Source organism: Trichoplusia ni, chromosome 15, assembly GCF_003590095.1.
Source record: "Trichoplusia ni isolate ovarian cell line Hi5 chromosome 15, tn1, whole genome shotgun sequence".
In the NCBI taxonomy this organism is placed as follows: domain Eukaryota; kingdom Metazoa; phylum Arthropoda; class Insecta; order Lepidoptera; family Noctuidae; genus Trichoplusia; species Trichoplusia ni.
In genome coordinates this window covers 911,030-931,672 of record NC_039492.1, presented here as the reverse complement: position 1 = coordinate 931,672, position 20,643 = coordinate 911,030, and the positions used below count along the sequence as shown (strand labels likewise).

General features: G+C 35.5%; 1 protein-coding gene across 1 annotated transcript; it reads right to left on the bottom strand.

Moving 5' to 3' along the window:
• Positions 1-1,126: 1,126 nt before the first annotated feature.
• LOC113501218 (inactive hydroxysteroid dehydrogenase-like protein 1) lies at positions 1,127-19,667 on the bottom strand. Its single transcript, XM_026882289.1, has 6 exons — positions 19,345-19,667; positions 5,553-5,675; positions 3,207-3,317; positions 2,576-2,796; positions 1,870-2,097; positions 1,127-1,301 (listed from the first exon to the last, which is right to left on the bottom strand). Exons 1-6 carry the CDS (start codon positions 19,505-19,507, stop codon positions 1,191-1,193), a joined length of 957 nt encoding a protein of 318 aa, XP_026738090.1. The 5' UTR covers positions 19,508-19,667; the 3' UTR covers positions 1,127-1,190.
• Between the last annotated feature and the right edge of the window lie 976 nt (positions 19,668-20,643).

Here is a 20,643-nt window from a genome sequence, read left to right as displayed (position 1 = left end):
TATTATACATTTGCAATTGGTAATTTTTTCCCGATTGCGTTGAAGAAGGGTCATGTCTTTGCAGTTAAAACTGACATCATGGCAGGCGAAGCCGAGAGCAACAACTTGTGAAATACACAACTAAGTACAGCGGATATGGTTATGGTTAAGAAAACTAATAACTATTTACAAAATTGACAACACAATATATATTAAAAAAAAAAAAAGAGCTCACTTAAAAATCATCACTTTATTATAAAAATATTATTTACAAAAGTTTCACTAAAAATATCACAATAAAAAATCTTACTTTATACAAAACAACAATAAACTTGTCTAAATACCTAAACTGTATTCACTAGCGTCCTTTGAATTATATTATTACGATGCTCTTTTAATTGTCAATTCAACGTGTAACTGAATTCTTCATCATATCTCAAAAATCCCTTTGCTTGTAATGAACAAAATTTTCCAAAGAAACCAATAAAAAAAAAAATGGTCGTCCTATCAAATCAAATATGCCCTAAAATTTTGAACATCAATTACAATTATTTTGAAGAGAATTATTTACTTCTATTAGAAGTAGTGGTTTCTCAAATATGACTTGACAATTCAGATATACATTTTGATCTAAGAGGAGAAGATGCGTGAGGATCAGGAATGCGGGAGACTAAAAAAAAACTTCATTGGATTTGTACAATTCATAATGACAGAGGGATGGTTGCTATACATCATCTATAACTGTTAAGGTTGCAGAACCGACCACAACTTACATGTTGTATGTTGTATGCCGGTTGAAAATAATAAGAATGGATTAAGAGATAATGAGAAGTTGGAAACCCTTGACAGACTGGAGAGTGGTAGATCTTGTCTTCGAATTGAATTAAAAAGTCCCTTAAAGAAAAAATAATCCTTGACTTACTTTATTACATGACTTATTAAATTTTATCGAAATCGGTATAGCCATGTTTTAAATAGTTAATTGCATTGTTATCGGGTTTGAAGCCAACCTGAAAATTTCAGCCTGCTAGCCAGCTAGTTACAAAAATCCAACCGGGACAAACAAACAAGAAAGTGAGTGTATAAAAGCATGGGAAAAACTGGAAAAGACTCTTTTGTATCCTGTTCTCCTCCTGCTTCCCTTCTTAGTAGATGGTCTTATACCAAGTACCCTTACTAGTTGGAGGTATTCACTATTAAATAAGTCACGTCTAGTTAGCCTTTATCTTCGCGTTTCGGAGGTACTCCTGTCGGAACTGCTCGTTGAGGTGTTTGCCAATCTTGCTCCTGATCCAAACTGGAGCCACTTTGATCAGGAAGTACTGGAAAATAAATTTTACTTAATTTATGTTTTCTAGTTCACTTTATTTATGAAGTAGAATGGAGTGTCTTGTTTAGGGGTGAAAAGAAAATTACAAACTAATGTATGTAATGTAAACTATGTTGTGTGTATAAAATTACCACTTAATCTATTTATTTAAGATTTATGATTTAAAATAGATGGATAGATAGATATCTTGGTTCTTTTTCTTAAAGTTAAAGTATTCGTCAATACGAGTAAACAAGCCCAGATTCGATTTAGTTTTGTCTTTTTAGTCGCACCTTCGAGGTCCAACGTCAGATCTGCGCCGTGTCATCAGAAAGCAATATTATTCTGGTTTTCTCACGCATAGTTTCAACTTGCAAGATTTGATTACGGACAAAGGTACAGATAGATGGGCAGTCTTCGTGAGGCCCACGAATGCTTATTCTGAATGTGTGTGTCATGAGCAGGTGACTTGAATATTTGTGCAACATACCGCGACACAAAGGTTACTTCGTTAGTGCGGGTGTCGATTTCAAAGATACGAAAAAAGTAAAATCTTGTACAACCATCATTATCATTATTACCTGTATCCCATGCAGCCAGTATCCGGTAGTGTCCCGCTGGCGGCCGAGCGTGGCCACGGCGTGCCTCGCGTACGTGGCGGCGTCGGGCACCAGCACGTTGCCGGCCAGCAGCCGCGCCGAGAACGCGTTGATCTTGGTGGACACGAACAGCGGCGCCAGGTGCTGGATGTGGATGCCCAGCGACGAGTACTCCTCGCGGATGGCGTGCGTGAAGCTGTGCACGTAGGCCTGGAAGCCGGAAGAAAGTTAAAGGTTTTTGTGCTTCTCACTTGGTCAAAGTTGACGCAAAAAATATTGAACTTAAAAAAATCTTTTGTGTGCTGGTTTCTTCACGGTGAAGTGCTGAGCAAGGGTGTTGGATGTGATGGATATAGCAAGGATAGAAATTCTACAGTGACATTCTGGTGTTTAATATTATATAGCTTTCGCACGATTTTCAGGAATCATCACAGATCCCATTGATACGACTTATCCACGAGTGGCAACTCAAAAATAGATTGGGACAAAGATTATTATATAAAAGACGATTTATATGAGGGAGTGATGTGTGATTCTCAGATCTACCGAATATGTTTACCATAAGAATCGGTCGAGCCGTTTCGGAAGAGTTCCGTTACAGACACCGTAAATTAATGCGCAAATAAATTTTGGACGGATTAATTTTCTTTTTCTTTTCTTCCATTCTGGAATTTATTAAGAATGTTACCTTAGTGGCAGCATACACAGTCATGAGCGGCAGCGGCTGCAGCTCGGACCCCGAGGACACGTTGACGACGGCCCCCGCGCCGCGCGCCACCATGCCCGGCAGCAGCAGCCGCGTCAGCGCCGTCACCGCGCCGCAGTTCACGTTGATCAGGTCCCAGCACTTGGAGGGGGACGTCTCGCACAGAGGCATCGGGTAGTCGTAGTTCATGCCTACGTTGTTGACTGAAATCAAGTTGTTCTTCGTTTAGCAATCGTTTTGAGAAGCTATATTTGCGTTTCTTTTTTGCATTTTGTTTCTTTTTTTGTTTTATGGACGAAAATTTTAGATTTATTTTATTTAACGATAGCAACAAATATAAAAAGAAGTGCTAAAATAAAACTTCTTGCGTTAAACTTACTTGTTTTACAATTTGCGATTACTGTGTTGAAATTGTCCTTAAACTTAGCTGAGCAAACTTTACTACTTTTTATTTTATAAATCTTATTTCATAAGGTATGGGCAGTGGCAAAAATACAAGTTTGCAGTTTGAGACAACGGGTGCAGTTTCAGTTGATTCCACAAAACCAAACATGTTGGATAGAAGCGTACATATAATCCCAAGACCCTGGTTTCCTAATATTAGTGTACTGACCTAGTATACCGACGGGAATGTCCTTGAGCTCCTCCTCGATGTGCGGGTACACTTCGGCGCCCTTACTGAAGTCCGCTACAACGATCTTCGTCTTCACACTGTGTTCTTTCTCTGAAATAGGTTAAACTGACATGATTATTGTTGACTCAGAATAAGCTTATATAGGTGGCCGATTTGGGTAAATTTTAGGTGGACCAGATTTCATCGTCTTAATAAGAAGAGCGTTAGGTTCAATAGAATTTAAGGCATGATTACCAGAAATTGAGCCGAGGATGACATGGGCAGACGATATGAAAAAGATCCGTATAGGATGGATGAAAGGGATAAGAGGCAGAGGAGACTCGTATAAACAAAATGAAATCTTTACGCTGATTTTTCATTCAAAATGATGATGTTTGAAATAATAAAGAAACATCAATCTTTACAAAGAAGGAATACGTTCGTTTTAAAAGTTTAATGAAACAACAGCGTTACAGTAAGTATCAATTGCATAATTCTCCGAACAATCTGAGGTCGTTATCCAAATTGAACCATACAGACCATCAAAATCATTTCACAATAACGAAAAACAATCGGTGTACGTGTTCTGAACAATAGCGACCGTATGGGTCGTGCCGGGGTCCAGCACTATTGTGACATGTAGCTAATGACGCATTGTCGTAACGTTCTCACGGAGATGCGTTTGCCAACTTTCGTTGTCCCACAAACGAGTGCTGTTTGTAATCTTGTTATGGATGTCGCTAGCTCCGCAGTTTGCGAATATGTTGGCTGCTGACAAGTTATTTGTAGTGGATAGTTGGCCCAACAAGTCAAAAGCTTTTGAGAATTGTAATTATGCACCTGTATCGATAGGCTCGACCACGGGACGGGCCTGTATAAGCTGCACCCAACCCAAATGAACAAAACCTACATAGTAACAAATATTCAGTTGTTTATTGTATTTTTTTCGTTATCCTTTGGTGTGGGCAGCCGCAGAAGATATAACAGGAACCCGACTACATTTTATCAAGAACAAAATTGTGTTGAATCCAGATAATTGGTTTGAGCAGGTATGGAAGGCCAACATATTCATTTTTATCCCACTAATCCTACCTATCTATACTAATATATAAAGCTGAAGAGTTTGTTTGTTTGTTTGAACGCGCTAATCTCAGGAACTACTGGTCCAAATTGAAAAATTCTTTTTGTGTTGAATCGACCATTCATCGAGGAAGGCTTTAGGCTATAAACCATCACGCTGCGACTAATAGGAGCGAAGATACAATAAATAAAAAAAATAGGGTAGGTATAAATCATAACTTATATCTTCTACCCACGGGGACGAAGTCGCGGACAACAGCTAGTAATTTTATAAACGCGAAAGTCTATAAGTATGGATGTTTGTTCCTTCTCCACGCAGAAACCAATGGATGAATTTAAACGAAACTTAGTACACAATTAGTTTAAAATCAGGATTAACACATAGAACAGTTTTTATCCCAATTCTATGTTCCTGTGGGATCTTTTCGGTCTGCAGCGGGCTGAAACGCGGACAACAGCTAGTTATTACATAAACAAGACGTCCTTTACTTGTCTTTTATCTACAAGACTTAAGTTAACATTGTAAGTAGAAATAATACTAAACAGTTCTTCGTTTACCTCATAAGCAGTTAAACTTTATTATGCTGTTACTTTATCATGTACTTACTTATATACTGTAACAACCATGTTGGGACTATATTTAAAAGTCCTCTCATAGGCGTGCGAAGTTTTAGAATTAGTTTCACAAAACGACTAAAAACAAAACTCTCGAACCTTTAAAACTTAGAAAACGTCATGGCGTTTGCAGACATTTGCAGACTTTTTTCCGTGAATCCCCCGGTCAGATATTGAATATTATGCAAGGACAAGAACAATTTTCGCAAAAAAAAAAAAAACAAAAAAAAAATGGCGGTCCTCAGATAACTGTCTTAACCTGAACGTAGTTTAAGAACTTGGTGTTTGTATATAGCAAATGATTATACTGTAAATATTTAACACTGTGAAATTGTATATAGCTTACTTAATTACACATGAATGACAGATTATAAGATAAAATTATATTATTTTGTAAGAACTTAGTTAAGTATTATTTTTTTCTTTGTACCGAAGCAGTATTTAAAATAAAGCCTGAGTCTATTGACACAGGGGTCGCCGGGTCGCGCGCATATTTCCAGTTCCTTAATCAGTTTAATGTGAAGAAGCATGCGATGACGGAAGCCGTGTGTGGCAAGCCTCCATAAAACATATACCTAATATGAAAACTATGGGAAACCGTGATGACGGCCCTTGTAGTATATTGCCAGGTATTTTCTGTATTGTACTGACCGATCTCGCTGGCCGTGGCCCTCAGCTTGTCAGGGTTCCGGCTGATGATGACCACGTTGATGCCGCGCCGCGCCAGCTCCAGCGCGTACTGCTTGCCGATCCCGTCCGTCGCTCCCGTCACCACTGGAATATATAAGAAGTTTCTAAATAAGTATATAAATCAGCACTTTAAATAAGATCGAGGATTGGAGGAAGTGCTTTTCGCAGCATAGAAAAATCATCTATACATGGAGTTAAATAAATAATATTAGCATATCAGCTAGATACTGCCTGAAAGCACTGCGCGAGGCAAAATTTTCCTGATATTTCTTGTTTTAGGTTTGGACACCGGCTTCCTTCAATGATCGAAAAAAATCGGGAAACCTCAATAAATACGCAATAAATATCAGTAAACAGAAAAATAACTAAGTTATTGTAACAAAGTTGACTAAGAACATTATGAGGTTCAGACCTCAACTTGGTAGATAATAATGCAAATAGTGACGTTCGCACTTCAACTTGTTTGGTAATATTGCAAACAGTTCTCTCTCTTTTGTTATCCTTGCTGTAAAACCGATCTAAAAGTTAAGAATGTAAAGGTCAGCTTTCCTACATTCGTCTATCTTACTGTGATGTAGCAATTTTAGTGTAAACAGTAAAACGTCCTCGACAATCACTTCTATAGTTTTATATCTTCTTCCGTTGAAACCGGTCATCATGAAATTAATAGGTAATTGAGAAAAGCCAAGCGTGAGATGCATCTGATATCTTGATTCCGTAGGATATTTTTTTTTTACTCCCGCACTAAGGAATTTAATCCTTGTATCGCGGGGGGTTTTACAAACATACAAATCACATGCACAATGACACCCAGACTCAGAACATGCATTTGTGGATCACACAAATGCTTGTCCTACGCGAGGATCGAACTCGCGACATGACGCGTGCAGTGGTTTTGGCGTGGTGATGATTGATTGATTATACATCCCAGATTTTCAGAAGATGATAAATCTGGTACCTTTAGGTCACCAAAAGACTGCTATCGCCCCCTAACTCCGCCATTTACAATGGCCGGTGAATGAATGGAAATTGAATTAAATTTTACACTTTTTCTTAACATGCCATGCATTGCCAACAAAATAATTGGTCTTCATGGTATTGATTGTGAGTTTTCCGCCCCTTACTGAATTTCCAACCATCTAAGTTTTTTTCTACCTAGTGCCAATTCATATTCTCCTAAGCATGAAAGTCATTCATCAGCCATTGTAGCAGAATCGGGGCATTGGTCTGGTTTCGCAATACTTGTCATGTACTTTTTATACTGAACATTTACGTGTCACATTTCAATCAGTGTTTCCGAAACCAGTCCAAGAAGCCCTACCGCAAACTTTATAAATGATATCTGTGGTTGCTATAACACATAAAAAAGATAAAAATCGAGGTTAAACGTGGTTGCAGTTTCCGGCATTCAAAAATTTAATGGGTGACCAATTCTTTTTTTGGACCATTTGCAAGAACCCTTTACATCGCGTTTTAGAAGTTAAAGAAGTGTAGTGAAACAGTAGTATTTTTATACGAAAACAAGCATAATAAAAAGCGGTAAGATCTAAAAATCTTACGAGAATATTAATTATAGAACGCGGAACGCCAACGAGCTACCATTATCACAGGCGATTTCCTCCGACTAATATGATTCTCAGACAATTTGAAATATCATATTGTTTGAAATGGGCAATTAGGTTTCTTAATTCGAATTTATACGCTAGTAGGTAAGTTCAAGGCTAATCTCCGCGAGTATGGTCTTGAGAACAATTGAATATTTATGCAGTCAGCGGAACATATATCCATGTAATTTGTCGAATTACTTTTAGGCGCTCAAGTTTGTTTAAGTTTTATTATTGTTTGTTTATTTAATGGATCAAAAGGGTAAAAGCCATAGAACTCGAATGGTATAAATGGAACCCTGTTACAGAGGCTCTTCTGTCTGTCTTACTCTCTGTCGGCTCTCACTTATGAATATATAATTTATATTTAGATAACTTGTTGCAATTTACACAGGTGATTTTTATCAGTGTGTTGCTTTTAGGTTTTTTGTGTAGGCTTTTTTTGATCATGAGATGTTATCAAATCAATAGAATTCTAGAGACCCCTAAATGAAATGAAATCACTTATTCTGCAAGTAGGATATATATTATCATCACTTTTAATTGTCTTTTTTTAAGACCGATGGACATTTCCTATCTGACTACTATGAGAATATGACCGTCACTAAATGCTTTTGGTTTATAAGTGCCATTTCCAAAGCTAGGTTATATAGGGAATACCTAGAGTTCCCCATCCTCATCCCCCAATAGTATGTCATTACAACAATTATAATATACTAGCTGACCCAGCAAACGTCGTTTTGCCTGATAAATTATATCTAGTTGGATGTATTTTTAATGCTACATTTAAAAAAAGTAAAAACAAAAATATTCGTCCAAAAAATAAAAAAATATATTTTAGTGTGGGCAACCCTTGTCACTTAGGGGTATGAAAAATAGATGTTGTTCTATTCTCAGACCTACCCAATATGCATACAAAATTTCATAAGAATCGGTCGAACCGTTTCGGAGGAGTACGGTAACTAACATCGTGACACGGGAATTTTATATATTAGAAGATTGTCCATCAGTCACAGGTGTCCTTCAAATACTGTTAAATTGTAAAATGTATTAGTTTTCTTTTGTACTCATATCTCATCTTCTATTACATCAAAGTTAAGCCATGATATTCCTAGATCTGTAACGGCAGCGCTTGGTATTACGACATTTTAAACTATTACCTTGTGATCAACACCAGTTATGAATAAACGAAAATTAAATCATCGATCGAAAATGACCAGTTTAACTTTATAAGGTCAAACAAACAAGCTTAACCGCTAAAATTTGGCATTGTAGGATATCCTTAAGGCAAAACAAACCTTGGACTAGAAAAACAAGTTTTTAGACAGACCATGATGTTTTTAACTTGCCGTAAACAGGTCACAGTTTTTAATTTATTTCGATAATATATTTAATTTATTGATCAGTCTTTCAGAATTCTACTGTGATCGTTGTGGTTTCTAAATGTTTTATGCAACAAGTTTTATCCAATATTTACAATGTTTTTTATTTATTATACAGGTGTATTATTTTTATAACTTTGTAATTTTCTTTCTTTTTGTACGACCACAATTGAATTGTGGCAGAATTGTTAAATAAATAAATCTTAAAAAAATCAAATTGTCACCATAATTTTATAATCTCAATATTCAACAATCATTTATACTGCTTCTACGCTAAGCAACGGCAGTGGCGGCCTTAGGGGGTGGCGAACGGGGCAATCGCCCGGGGCCTCGCTCTTGCAGGGGCCTCGCGCCCCAGGGACCCGAAGTAAGTTAGTTAATTAATTCATAACTAAGACTATCTAACAAAAAGCTCGATAGATTTTTCACGAAGTTCGATTTGCTACGGTAAGTAGCAAGTACGCCGATCATTTTGTTAAGACCTTACGTCCGGAGGCTCGCAATGGGTTAGGCAGCGCCTGACCAATGGAGACCATAGAGAACAAAGAGTTCATAGACTCGTGCCTCCTTTTTCTTTTTTTCTTGACCCTACACACATTATATCACAATAGGTCAAGATCCATGCCTCCCTACCTGTATATTCGACCTTGTTGTCGATAGCTTTCGTAACAGCAACGTAACATTGTAGATCCGTCCGTCTGTCAATAACTTTCAATTAAATGTGTGGGTAACAGATTAACAAACATGTTAAAAGTTGTGTAATACTAGCGAATTTTACTGATATTTTAAAAGACATTACAAAAAGGTTTTTTTTAAAGAGACTTTTTGTTCAAACATAAACTTACTTAGTTTAGAAACTATTTGTAGAATTTATAACAAAAAAAAACATATTAACACGTCCCGATTTTTAAATCAAATTTTAATGTCCCGCGCGGGACAGTCTCAGTCCCGCTTTTCGGAGAGAACTTGACCGTACGCCTTTCGTAGGATTCATAGACTATTGTTTGAAACCAGTGGCGTAACGTGGTTCACCGTCGCCCGGGGCGGATACATACAAAGTACGAATCTAAAAAAAACTCGATACATTTTTCGCAGAGTTAAGTTACACTATCGAACATCAAAACATCAACGTTGTTATATCTATATTGTTAACTAGGTACACTGATTTGTAAAGCACGTCGCATGTCCCCACCAGCTAGTCGCAAATAAACCGTCTTAAAGAACACACGCATTTTAACTTACCAAATTCCTGCTAAGCAATTATCAACCTTAATCACATCAACAAACGTAATTGTAAGTCAAATAAAAAGTCTTTTTACTATGCCCCGCTTCAGACGGAAAAATCCCACTATTTTCACTTAAAAAGTACCAAGTCCCGACTTGTCAAAAAAAAACCTGGCGACGCTGACCTTATGGTACTTATATAAATTATACGCTTAAACTAAAATACTCAACCATAAAAGAAATTGTTATAATCATAGCTTGCGGCGACAAAGATTACCAAAACACCTGTAAACGACGTTACAAACGCTTTGCAATAAACGGTTTTGATAGGCTGAGCGAGGGAAGGTCCAGGGCCATAAAAAAGTTTCGACACCATAGATTGACATTTCAAAGTTTTGAATATGGAACATGACCGCCTTCAACCGCCAGAGCTATATCTGCTTTTACTAAAACTTTAGAATGTCAAATTTTGCTGCATTTTAATTATCGTTTAAACTTGTCTTATGTTCGTTAGCTATTGTAAAATATATATAAGAAAAGACAGGTAAAATTAAAAAAAAATGTTATTAAATGCTTCAACAAAACATTTAAAATTTTAGCGCGAACAATGCAGTACCTTCGTACTTACGTAATTAGATATATCTACACGATTGTAAATGTTTTCATTGATTTAAAATATTTAAATAATTTAAATTTACACGGTCGTTTTTACACGGTTATAGAATTTATTTGCGTATAATAAATTAGCATACCTACTTGAATAAACAACACAGTAATAAAATACGACTATAAAATCATACTATTAACGCATAAGGTTTTTATGATAAATCAAGATGTGGTTTGCGCATAATAAAATTAATATCAAGTGATTTTTAATTGGAAGAATACCTACATACATGGTCATAAAGTATAAAAAAGTATAATACAACTAGCTGTTGCCCGCGATTTCTTCCGCGTAGTTAGAATATATAAGTTAGGAATTTTTGAACGAAAGCCTCGAAGATTAATATTTTTCCCCGTTTTTTCCACATTTTCCATTGTATCTTCACTATTAGTCGCAGCGTGCTGGTTTAAAACCTAAAACCTTCCTCAACAAATGGTCTATTCAACACAAAAAGATTTTTTCAATTTGAATTAAAAAAATTAAAATTAAAATTCCTGAGGTGAGACAAACTCTTCAGCTTTATATATTAGTATAGAAGCATAGATTACATGAAAATTTTGTGTTACATAATTATCTTTCAAAATTATTGTAGATAGCTAGACTAATAGATCATGGAGCGTGTGAAGCACTTACAATTAACAATAGTTGTTTCCACATCCTAATGAATGTCTAAGAACTTACTGCATACTACGGAGGTCACCACTTCAACAGAACATTACTTTCGGCAACTTATGTCGCCATCACAAACACACATTATACAAACGTTGCCAATAACTCATTCGTTTCAATAACAAAACGTTATTTGAAACCTATATATTTTGTCAAGTCATGCTCATTTTACGATTGCGACGGCCATAGACAATTGTAGGTCAAACTTTTTAATGCTGACTGTTCAATGCTCTGGTTGTCATTTATAGCCAGAAAAAAAGTGACATAACTTTTTTAAACATGGCGGAAGTTTGTTTATTGTTATACAATATTCTTTTTGTCGGTAAGCAAACTACGGTTTCATGGTTGTGACTTTGTTCAACAAAAGTTTCCAATTTGTACGTCTGTTATTTAAAAATTTATATCCTTAGTTTTCTTTCATAAAAATAATGATACGTAGTAAAATAACATTCTCTCACTTGTGGGGATCACAATTAAAAAGTATGACAAAGCCGAATCAAAGTTGGCCTTTAGCTCAAAATTTCAAAATTCTGAAAGACGAATAAATGTCGGTCTGCTGTTTTTGTAAACTGCATTAAGTGCATTTGACATTTGGTTAGATGTTACAAAAAGAGTGCGTTGTTACGTGACTACTCATACATGAGAAATCATTATTTACAGTTATAAAAATAAAAAGTAGAAACGTGTTACAATTCAATCTGGCGGTCAATCCAATGAATTTGCAATATGGTTTCCATAATATGGATGAATGAGAATTCGAGAAGTGGCACTTTAATCAAATTTCCATTCATTGATCGGCCAGCAGAGCCCCTGCCCTAGCCCTGGAGAACCTCCAACATTGTGGACAAATCTCGCCGTTTAATTGTTGCAAGGAGTCGTTTGTTTTGCCACGACTTAGCTAGCGCACGCGGCTTGATTTTATTTTTAGATATTGTAATTTCTCTTCCGCCAGTCAGGTAACCGTATAATTTCATTTTATCGATACCGCTTCATTTTCTAGACCAATTCAAATTGCTTCACTCGCTCCTTGCCATGGTCTTTTGTTGTTTACCTATAACGGTTGGATTTACCTGGTTTCCTAATTAACTGATAAGTTGAGGTTTAGTTAGAGAATCGCTTTGGTTGGAATTTTAGTTTCATAGTCAGCTTCCTGTATAATTATACCTAATTCAAAATCTATTTTAAATATTCCATAGGTATTCTAGAGGCAATCAACTAACATTTAAACCTAACCTTGATCTAGACATAAAACAAGATTAGGAACTATATTATAAGTGTATAAATAATAGAAATCTAACACTATCGAGGCTACGCCTGTCTCTTCATCCCTCTGTCACTAAGCTGTATCTCATGAACCGGGACAGCTAGACAATGAACATTTTTAGATAATTTGTTGCTATTGCTGCTATAACAACAAATACTAAATACAAAGGGAGTCAAGTAGGTATCAAATAATTTTGAGCCCCAAAAAATTTGTCAACCAAACGATTTGTTTTTCTGTGTCGCATGTTTGAGTAAAACCCTCTGTGTCACGGAGCCGACTCGCACTTGATCAGTTTGGTTTTTAGTTACACTTTGATTACCTACCTCCTGTTTTTAAGTTTTATAATTCATTCTGTTTTGTTGACGACTCTAATTAACCTCTCTTCTTAAACTAATTCTCTAATTAAATCTCGTTTCTTTAATTAAAGCCGACCTTGTCACGAATTTGAATCCGTTAAAAGATCCAAACTGCAAGGTCTACGACCGCATCCGTCAGCTTAGTAATAAGCCGTGGTTGGTAACCACAAAACACGGAGTAACAACAAAAGTAATGCTGGTTGTAAATAGATCTGAAGCAGACAAGGTTGTGGTCTGAAGTCAACACTATCAACTAACAGGTAGATTTCTGGGCACCAATTCTGACAATGACTGTCAATGGGATTGAATTTGAAACTATTCCTATTCTCGTAAGCATTTTGCCAACACAATAATTGGAAATTCATTGTACCTATTGATAGACATTGTTCCGCCCTGAACTGAATTTGCAAATATATTGTGTTGGGAATATGCTAAGAATAATACGAATAGTGCTAGTTTCCATTAATTCATCGGCAATTGTGAATAGCGGAATTGGAGCTCCGGTGCAAGCATCGCTCGTGTTGGGTGATAAGAGTTTCAAAAATTCTGTAATATTCTTCTTCTAACGATTTCTCTCTAACTAACAAGTATTAAAGATATTATTCTATTTCTTATTTCAAGCCGTTTGTTAAACAAAATCCAAAAAATAAAAAAGATTTTTTCAATTGACATTCACAAACACACCCGAATCAGAACCAGCTTAAGATCAAACGAATTCTCGTCCCGTCCCGCTCAGTTGGCTTGGAGTGGTGACATAAACCACTGGGCTACCACTGCACTGTACTTTGATGGTAACTTGGTCACTACGCAACAGCCACGCAACAGCCACGCAACATCACAGCTTACACATTAAAAAACCATCATCACGCTATGTGTAACAACACAAGAACATGATTGATTCATTCTATAAATTGCGTATGTTGGCAGTAATGGGAGTTTTAGAACAGTGGGGGCCATTCCACATGTACTTATACTTGTTCAATGTGCTGCAAACTGTTTAGTGGAGTAAGTGAGCTCTTTGAAGACAAGTTAGTCTCGTGCTTTAAAAGAAAAAAGGAATTTCATGTTTGAAGAAGCACTGTTTAAATTTAAATCACCTAATATCATTGTTTAAATCATGTATAAAACTTTCAATTTTGATAAAAAGGTTCATATAGTCTTCGTCAGTGGCACTTGGCTTTATATAAACAGCACAAACATATACACTATGCCCTTGATAAGAAAAATGCGCCCATAGGTCCCAAATGGGCCTACAATAGCGTTCATGCTATTGTAGGCTCATTTATGTTTTTTTTTAATTAGTAGGCAGAGGAGGGAGCGGGACCAAAAGAGCAACAAAAATAATAATTGTGTAATGACTCTTAAACGTTTATTGGATGCGGCCATCGATATGAACACATCTATAAGTAATTTTTGTTTCAATCGCATCAATAGTTTTAGAGTACATATATAAGGCATCTTCTTCTCATTTTTAAAACCTATTTCATACTTCTTTGCGTTAATCATAGCGTAGTCTTCCTGAAATAATAGGATATAACAAGCAAACTTACAAGATTTGAGAGATTTGACTTGAGTTTTTTGTTTCAAATTGGAATGATAATTCCTGAGATGAGCGATGATATAAGTTGAAAACAAGTCAAGATTCTCCATAAGACTGCAGCTATAAAATTTTATTGTGCAGTCTTCCTTCATTTACCAATAAAACTGTTATAAAATAATTTCGTTATTCTTAATCGATTGGCTGTACTGTTCGATCTCAAAATTTACTGCCTCAAAGATTGTCAGATTATAAACAGTTGCACAATGGTTTTATGATCATAAATCAAAAGAGTTGTTAAATATTCATCTCCTCAATAGGAAGGATTAAACATTTTGTTTATTTTAAGAAAAAAATACATTAGCTGGTATTGCTACACTAATTCTGCATAGCCATCATAGAAATCGATTTCTGCAAAGCAATTTACTAGGTAGACACGTACAGGCACGTCTGAGCGTATTATGCATTGCGCATACATATTCCGAGTTTGCATTGATGGCCATCTTCCACAAGAATTACAAATTCGTATTGAAGAACGCCGACGTCCAAAAACTATAATCCTCAACGCTTTAGTCATTATTTGAAGCAAATCAAATAATCATTTCTGTCAAAAATAAATAACACAAAAGACAGTAGCGAAAATTGTTAAGAGTCTTTCAATAACCCGTCTGCATCTAACAAGAGTGGAACACACACGTTTTCTATAAAGAATTACAAAAAATATATAAATTAGTTTAAGGGCTCACATCTTTCATTCTCATTCCCATTTTAACAAAGTTGTCCACTACCAGTGCACAAAAGCGGTAATTAAAATTTGACTTTGAAGTCTGCTAAAAGGTGTATAATGAAACCATAGAAACGCCACATATGATTACGCCTTTCGTTACTAAGCCACTGTTTTCTTTAGGACACAGTAGAACAGTGCTTACATAAGCAGAAGGTACCGTTGACATGTCATTAGCACACGAGAACGTTGCCTCACGACAAGACATCATACACTGGAGATGACGGCGTTGTGTAACAGTACGAACCCTGTACCCACTTATAGTACGGTAAATAGTACAAGTACACCCACTTATATCCCATAAGTGTACGGTAAATGGTACTTACAAGTACCAATTTTATGTTGTACTGTTTAGTTTTTATGATTCTGTATGTAAATGCTAATGCGGGTTCTGGCAATGACATGAATAGGTAGAGTTTATTGATTACTGGAATTTTGCAAAATGTTGTTATGATTTTTATTAGGTTAAATGGTTATAATGAAGTATTGTATAGTAATTACCTTTGACTTATTAAATTACAAACTTTATCTCTTTCTAAAGTAGATAAACAGAACAGAACAGAACACAACAGAACAGAACAGACTGTGCTTCGAACTTTCCCTTTGTGAGTGTATTTTTTTTTATTTGTTTGAACAATTTAAACTCAACGAATTTCTAGCTAAACAACAATAACACCAAACGGTCACGTGCAGCATATTTTACATAGCACTTAAAATCGTTTAGTTTTCTATTAGCGTAATGGCGGGATCCGCATCGGTACTGCACACTGCGAGCAGTACCTACATATCCTAAACAGAAACGTTTTCCGAAGGCCACTGGTTCATTTCCGCTGTAGCCCGGAGATCTAGACTGACTAGTTTATATATAACTGACTATTCAATATCGATCGACTTTACACTTGATAGGACTCTGACTTTACTAAAGTTTAATTATAAAAGGAATTTAAATAGATCGCGGTCGAATTTTATGGTCAAATGGCAATGGACAACTATGTTGAGTGTATAGGTTAGGGCCTTAATAATACTATTTCACATACGCATACAACGCCATCTAGTGTCAAAGTGAGCAAAGCTTATTTCATACTCCGTACGAGTTACATTTTTAAGTACGTGGAGGAACAAATTATAGTAATCTTCACACAAATATTTCCGGTTTAAATCGAACCCACGACCTCGAGTACGCAGAGTGATATTTTAACGACCAGTCAAAATTTTATAATACGACCTTAGTAGCGAATAAGAAAAATATAAAGTTGAATATAAATGTCAAATTCATGCAGGCAGCTAGCAAGCTAAATGATTCTTGATTATTCAATGTTAATCATTCATCCTAAATGCATGCCTTGGGATCGAACTCAAGACCTTTGACACAGTAAAATGTAGAAATACTGCTACAGTGCGTATGAAATTGCAGTCCTATGCTTTTACCTCTAGGCTATCGCAGCTACATAAATAAACATTTAAAAATATATAAGTACCTCAAAGAAGTACGCATAATTTGTAGTTACCATGCAAAACAAATTTTAACTATCTAAATAATAACACTTCCGTGTAGGCAGTTTACGAAACGTCAGAATCGCTAACGACTTAATTATGGGTAACGAAATAATCACACAATTTTGAACAACAATTAAATATAAATATTTTATATTCATTCTTCACACATTAAAAGACTACAGGCATAGCATCATTTATTATAATTGTTCCTACATAATTATAAAACAATTAAAAAAAAACACAAAAAAAATTGTTACGAGTACGTTAATTTATAATTATTCTAGATTTTCTTTGCCTTGTTTTGTTTGAAGGCAGTCTTAAATGTTAATTTAATGATGTATCTGCAATTAACATTATTCAAGGAAAGGTTTTTGCTCACATAATGCCTCCTTTAAGTACACGTTTGTTCTTTTGAAGTATTGTAATACAGTCAAGGGTTCCGTACTCCAAGGATAAATCGCGACCACATTACTAAGGTTCTGTACCTATACGTCCACCAATTCTATTAGTCTGCTGTATCTCACGAACGGTGATCGCCAGATAATTGACATTTCTACATACGAGGAATTCCGGTTATCCTGTCCATATAATAACAAATTGTAAAAATATCTAAATATTTAAGGGGCTTTCGTATAAAGATTGGCCCCTTTCTGCCTTTTTACAGATAATCGCATTACATTAATTAAAGTCACACAATTGAATTACAGTAATGTTAGAGACACAAAGAAGACAGCCAGACTCAAAACGAGCAATTGAAGATCACACAAATCATATCAAACGGGAATCGAACAGATGACATATCGCGCACAATGGATGTTCCGCGGTGTCATAATATACCAATCGGCTACGTAGGCTACCCGTGCAGTCAATGTTCCCACATCATTACATAAATACGTATCTACCTATCTACAGACCTCTATCCAAAAGTCAGGAGTATGATAAATGTTAAAACATACAAAATAATGATAAAGCAAACACAAGAAAAATATATTACCTACTGTGTCTCTTACTGATAATAAAAATTAAAATTTGTAAACACGACATTTAAAGTTCAGCAATTTTTATGTTTTAAATCTCCTGCATTTTTCTCACTTCTGGCAGTAAAAACTTCCTCAATATTATGCACTATCAAACGCATAAAATATTCTCAAATATGACATTACTATACTAATATATAAGGCGGAAGAGTTTGTTTGTTTGTTTGAACGCGCTAATCTCTAGAACTACTGGTTCAAATTGAAAAATTCTTTATGTGTTGAATAGACAATTCATCGAGGAAGATTTTAGGCTATATACCATATATACCACGCTGTGACTAGTAGGAGCGAAGATACAATGGAAAATGTGGAAAAAAAAACAGGAAAATTATTCATCTTCGAGGGCTTCCGTTCAAAAATTCGTAACTTATAATATCTTCCAATCCATCGCCAGAATAAAGTCTAATTCTATGAATAATACCTAATCACAGATCAAGTTATTTTATGCCAATACAATAATATAATTATTATTCAAATAATAATATCAAAAGTCAAATGTTGCGCTTTAATTTCATATTATTACATGACATTAAAACTTGTACAACAAGTTTGAAAAAAACCGTCCTAGAAATAAGAAGAAAAAACCAGTCAAGTGCGAGTCGGAATCTTGACAAAATTATTGTTTGTTACCAACCAACAAGTGTGTGACCGTAACAAGGGTTTCTATCTTAACCTCCATGTTTATTTTTGTATATTCTTGTAAGGCGGGAATAAAATTCATTGCCTGAAATTTTCAGCTGTCTAGCCATAGCAAGACGACGGACGACAACGAAGCCTCAGTAAGTAATAATATATGTTTTCGGTTCAACCCAAAAACTTCGTCAAAATTTATATCCTTCTACGTATAAATGATGAAATTTAAATCGGTAAGGTACCTTCACTATTACACGCACAAGATCTGGGTGTGTACGAGTTTGAACCTACAACCTTGTGGACAAATCCGGTCGGATTACCACAGAGCGACCGCGACATTACAGTCATATTATTTGGAATGTGGTGAATACAATGTTACGCAAAGGAAATTATTGTTAACCTATGTCTATAGCCTCAAGTAAAGCTATTATAAATGACCCGTAAAATGTTGTGAAACTGATATAAACTATTTTATTTATATATTTGTCAAGCCCTGCTTTAACGAAAAGGTGCGATTTTCTAGGTTTCCTAACGAGTTTAAATTGCTTGAGCGTGTCAAACAAAATGTCAATATCATTTAAATTCAATAACACACAACAGCTTTTAAAATAAATCTAGATTTCTAGATAAAATTATCCAGTTAAGTAGTTCTAACTAAATGGAAACCATTACCGGCGCCATAAAGTAAAATATGGTAAATATTAGATTCAAATATGGCATTGAAATATATTTTTGCTTACCTACTAAACAAAAATAAGTTTATTAAGAAGAAGAATTAAGTTTAATAAGAATTAGAATGAATATCACGACTAACGGAAGGTATAAATAATATGTGAATTATTTATAAGTTGCTGGTTGCTTAACAATCAATAAACGGAGTTCCGTTATCGTCATATCATTGCCTGCCTACATTGATAAAAATATCAGTTACTTAAAATAGACTGATAAATCATAAGAAATATTTATAAAAATATCTGTCCCAATTTTCAAATAGAACCTGATTTCTACAGATCAGCAGCAGGCATTACCCTATCTCAATGTAAACAAGAATTTGAAACTTTGCCGATGCCTACATTGCGTCGATAATTTAAAAAAAACTCACCAGCCCAAGGCCCGAACCTCTTGGACAGCGGCTGTACCTCGGCGGGAAGGAAGTAAGGCATCAAGTATGAGGATATCAGCTCCAACACACTCCATAAGGAATCGATCAGAATAAAAAACACAGACAAAGCGCCCACTAACGCCAAAACTATAAAGAGAAACATTGTTAATCTTATAAATGCACCGCTCTCGATTAAAATAATGTAGGTTATATTTTACGCGCGATTTTTTGTAATTGGAATGTTTATTTTTTCGTAGTTTAGCGCACAACGCGCCAGCATGACGCGGCAGGGCACACTGATCGAGCGAGTGTTGCCCACATTCAAGTTACGTTACGCCGATTGACCTATAAACCTCTTATGTCACAGCTTATCAACAAGCTAGCTAAATATCTGATTTCTCGTGTAATTAACTACTTTCACATCTAATTACTAATGTTCCATAACGTGTTTATAAAAATAAATATACATACTGTAAAATTACCATGTAATTTACGATTTCCAATTACAATTTTCTCTAGTATAAACGCCTACTGAGATTAAGCAAGCATTATGATATGAGCAAAATATCGTTATAGCTATATAGCAGGCGATATTAGATGGTCACTAATATCTATATCTGACTCAGTACAGCCTTCAGTTCTTATTGTAATACTTGCGTAACTAACTGTGTTTTGGGTTTGTTGATCATTCAGGACAGATCAATTTAGTTCATCAATCGACATAGATTAGAAACATAGAAAACTTTCTCAGTAAATACCTATTTACCTACCTAGCTATTCGGTATGAGGGATCATTATATTAATAAACCCTAATTGAAATTCTTGAATAATCCCTACGGGAATCGAACCCCTTGCCTTACTTTAAACTCTAGGCACCACAGCCCCTTTAGCCAGCTAATATTTCTACAAAAGTGACGGTCAGTAAATAAAGCTTAAATTTATGGAAATCAATTTACACATGTTACTTCGATAAGTCACGTGACCTATGATCATCTCCATTCGAAAATTTTCGTTCGTTAAAGTTTTTAGAAATGTCACTTGCTTAGATGGGCGTTACAGCATAGCATATGCTATAACGTGCTATAGTCGTAGTACTGTTCTATATTCTGTGTTAGGTATATTGTCGATATGTGTGTGTGTGTGTGCCAAGAGTTCTGGGGAAAGTGCCAGTACTGATTGGTATTCAGTTACATTGGAATAACCCTGACTTGATAAGTGGGGATAATACCTTCCAAATTCTCACCTTCCAAGGACGGCACATGATTGATTATGATATTTCTCTACATAAACGACGTTTAC

Bases quoted from the DNA above. Each gene is read 5' to 3' on its own strand.
- LOC113501218 (XM_026882289.1), bottom strand. From the start codon at position 19,507: ATGTTTCTCTTTATAGTTTTGGCGTTAGTGGGCGCTTTGTCTGTGTTT. The intron at 2,797-3,206 runs GTCAGTACACTA...ACTTGATTTCAG, and splicing joins CATTCCCGTCGGTATACTAG to TCAACAACGTAGGCATGAAC. The intron at 2,098-2,575 runs GTAACATTCTTA...TCCGGCTTCCAG, and splicing joins CTGTGTATGCTGCCACTAAG to GCCTACGTGCACAGCTTCAC.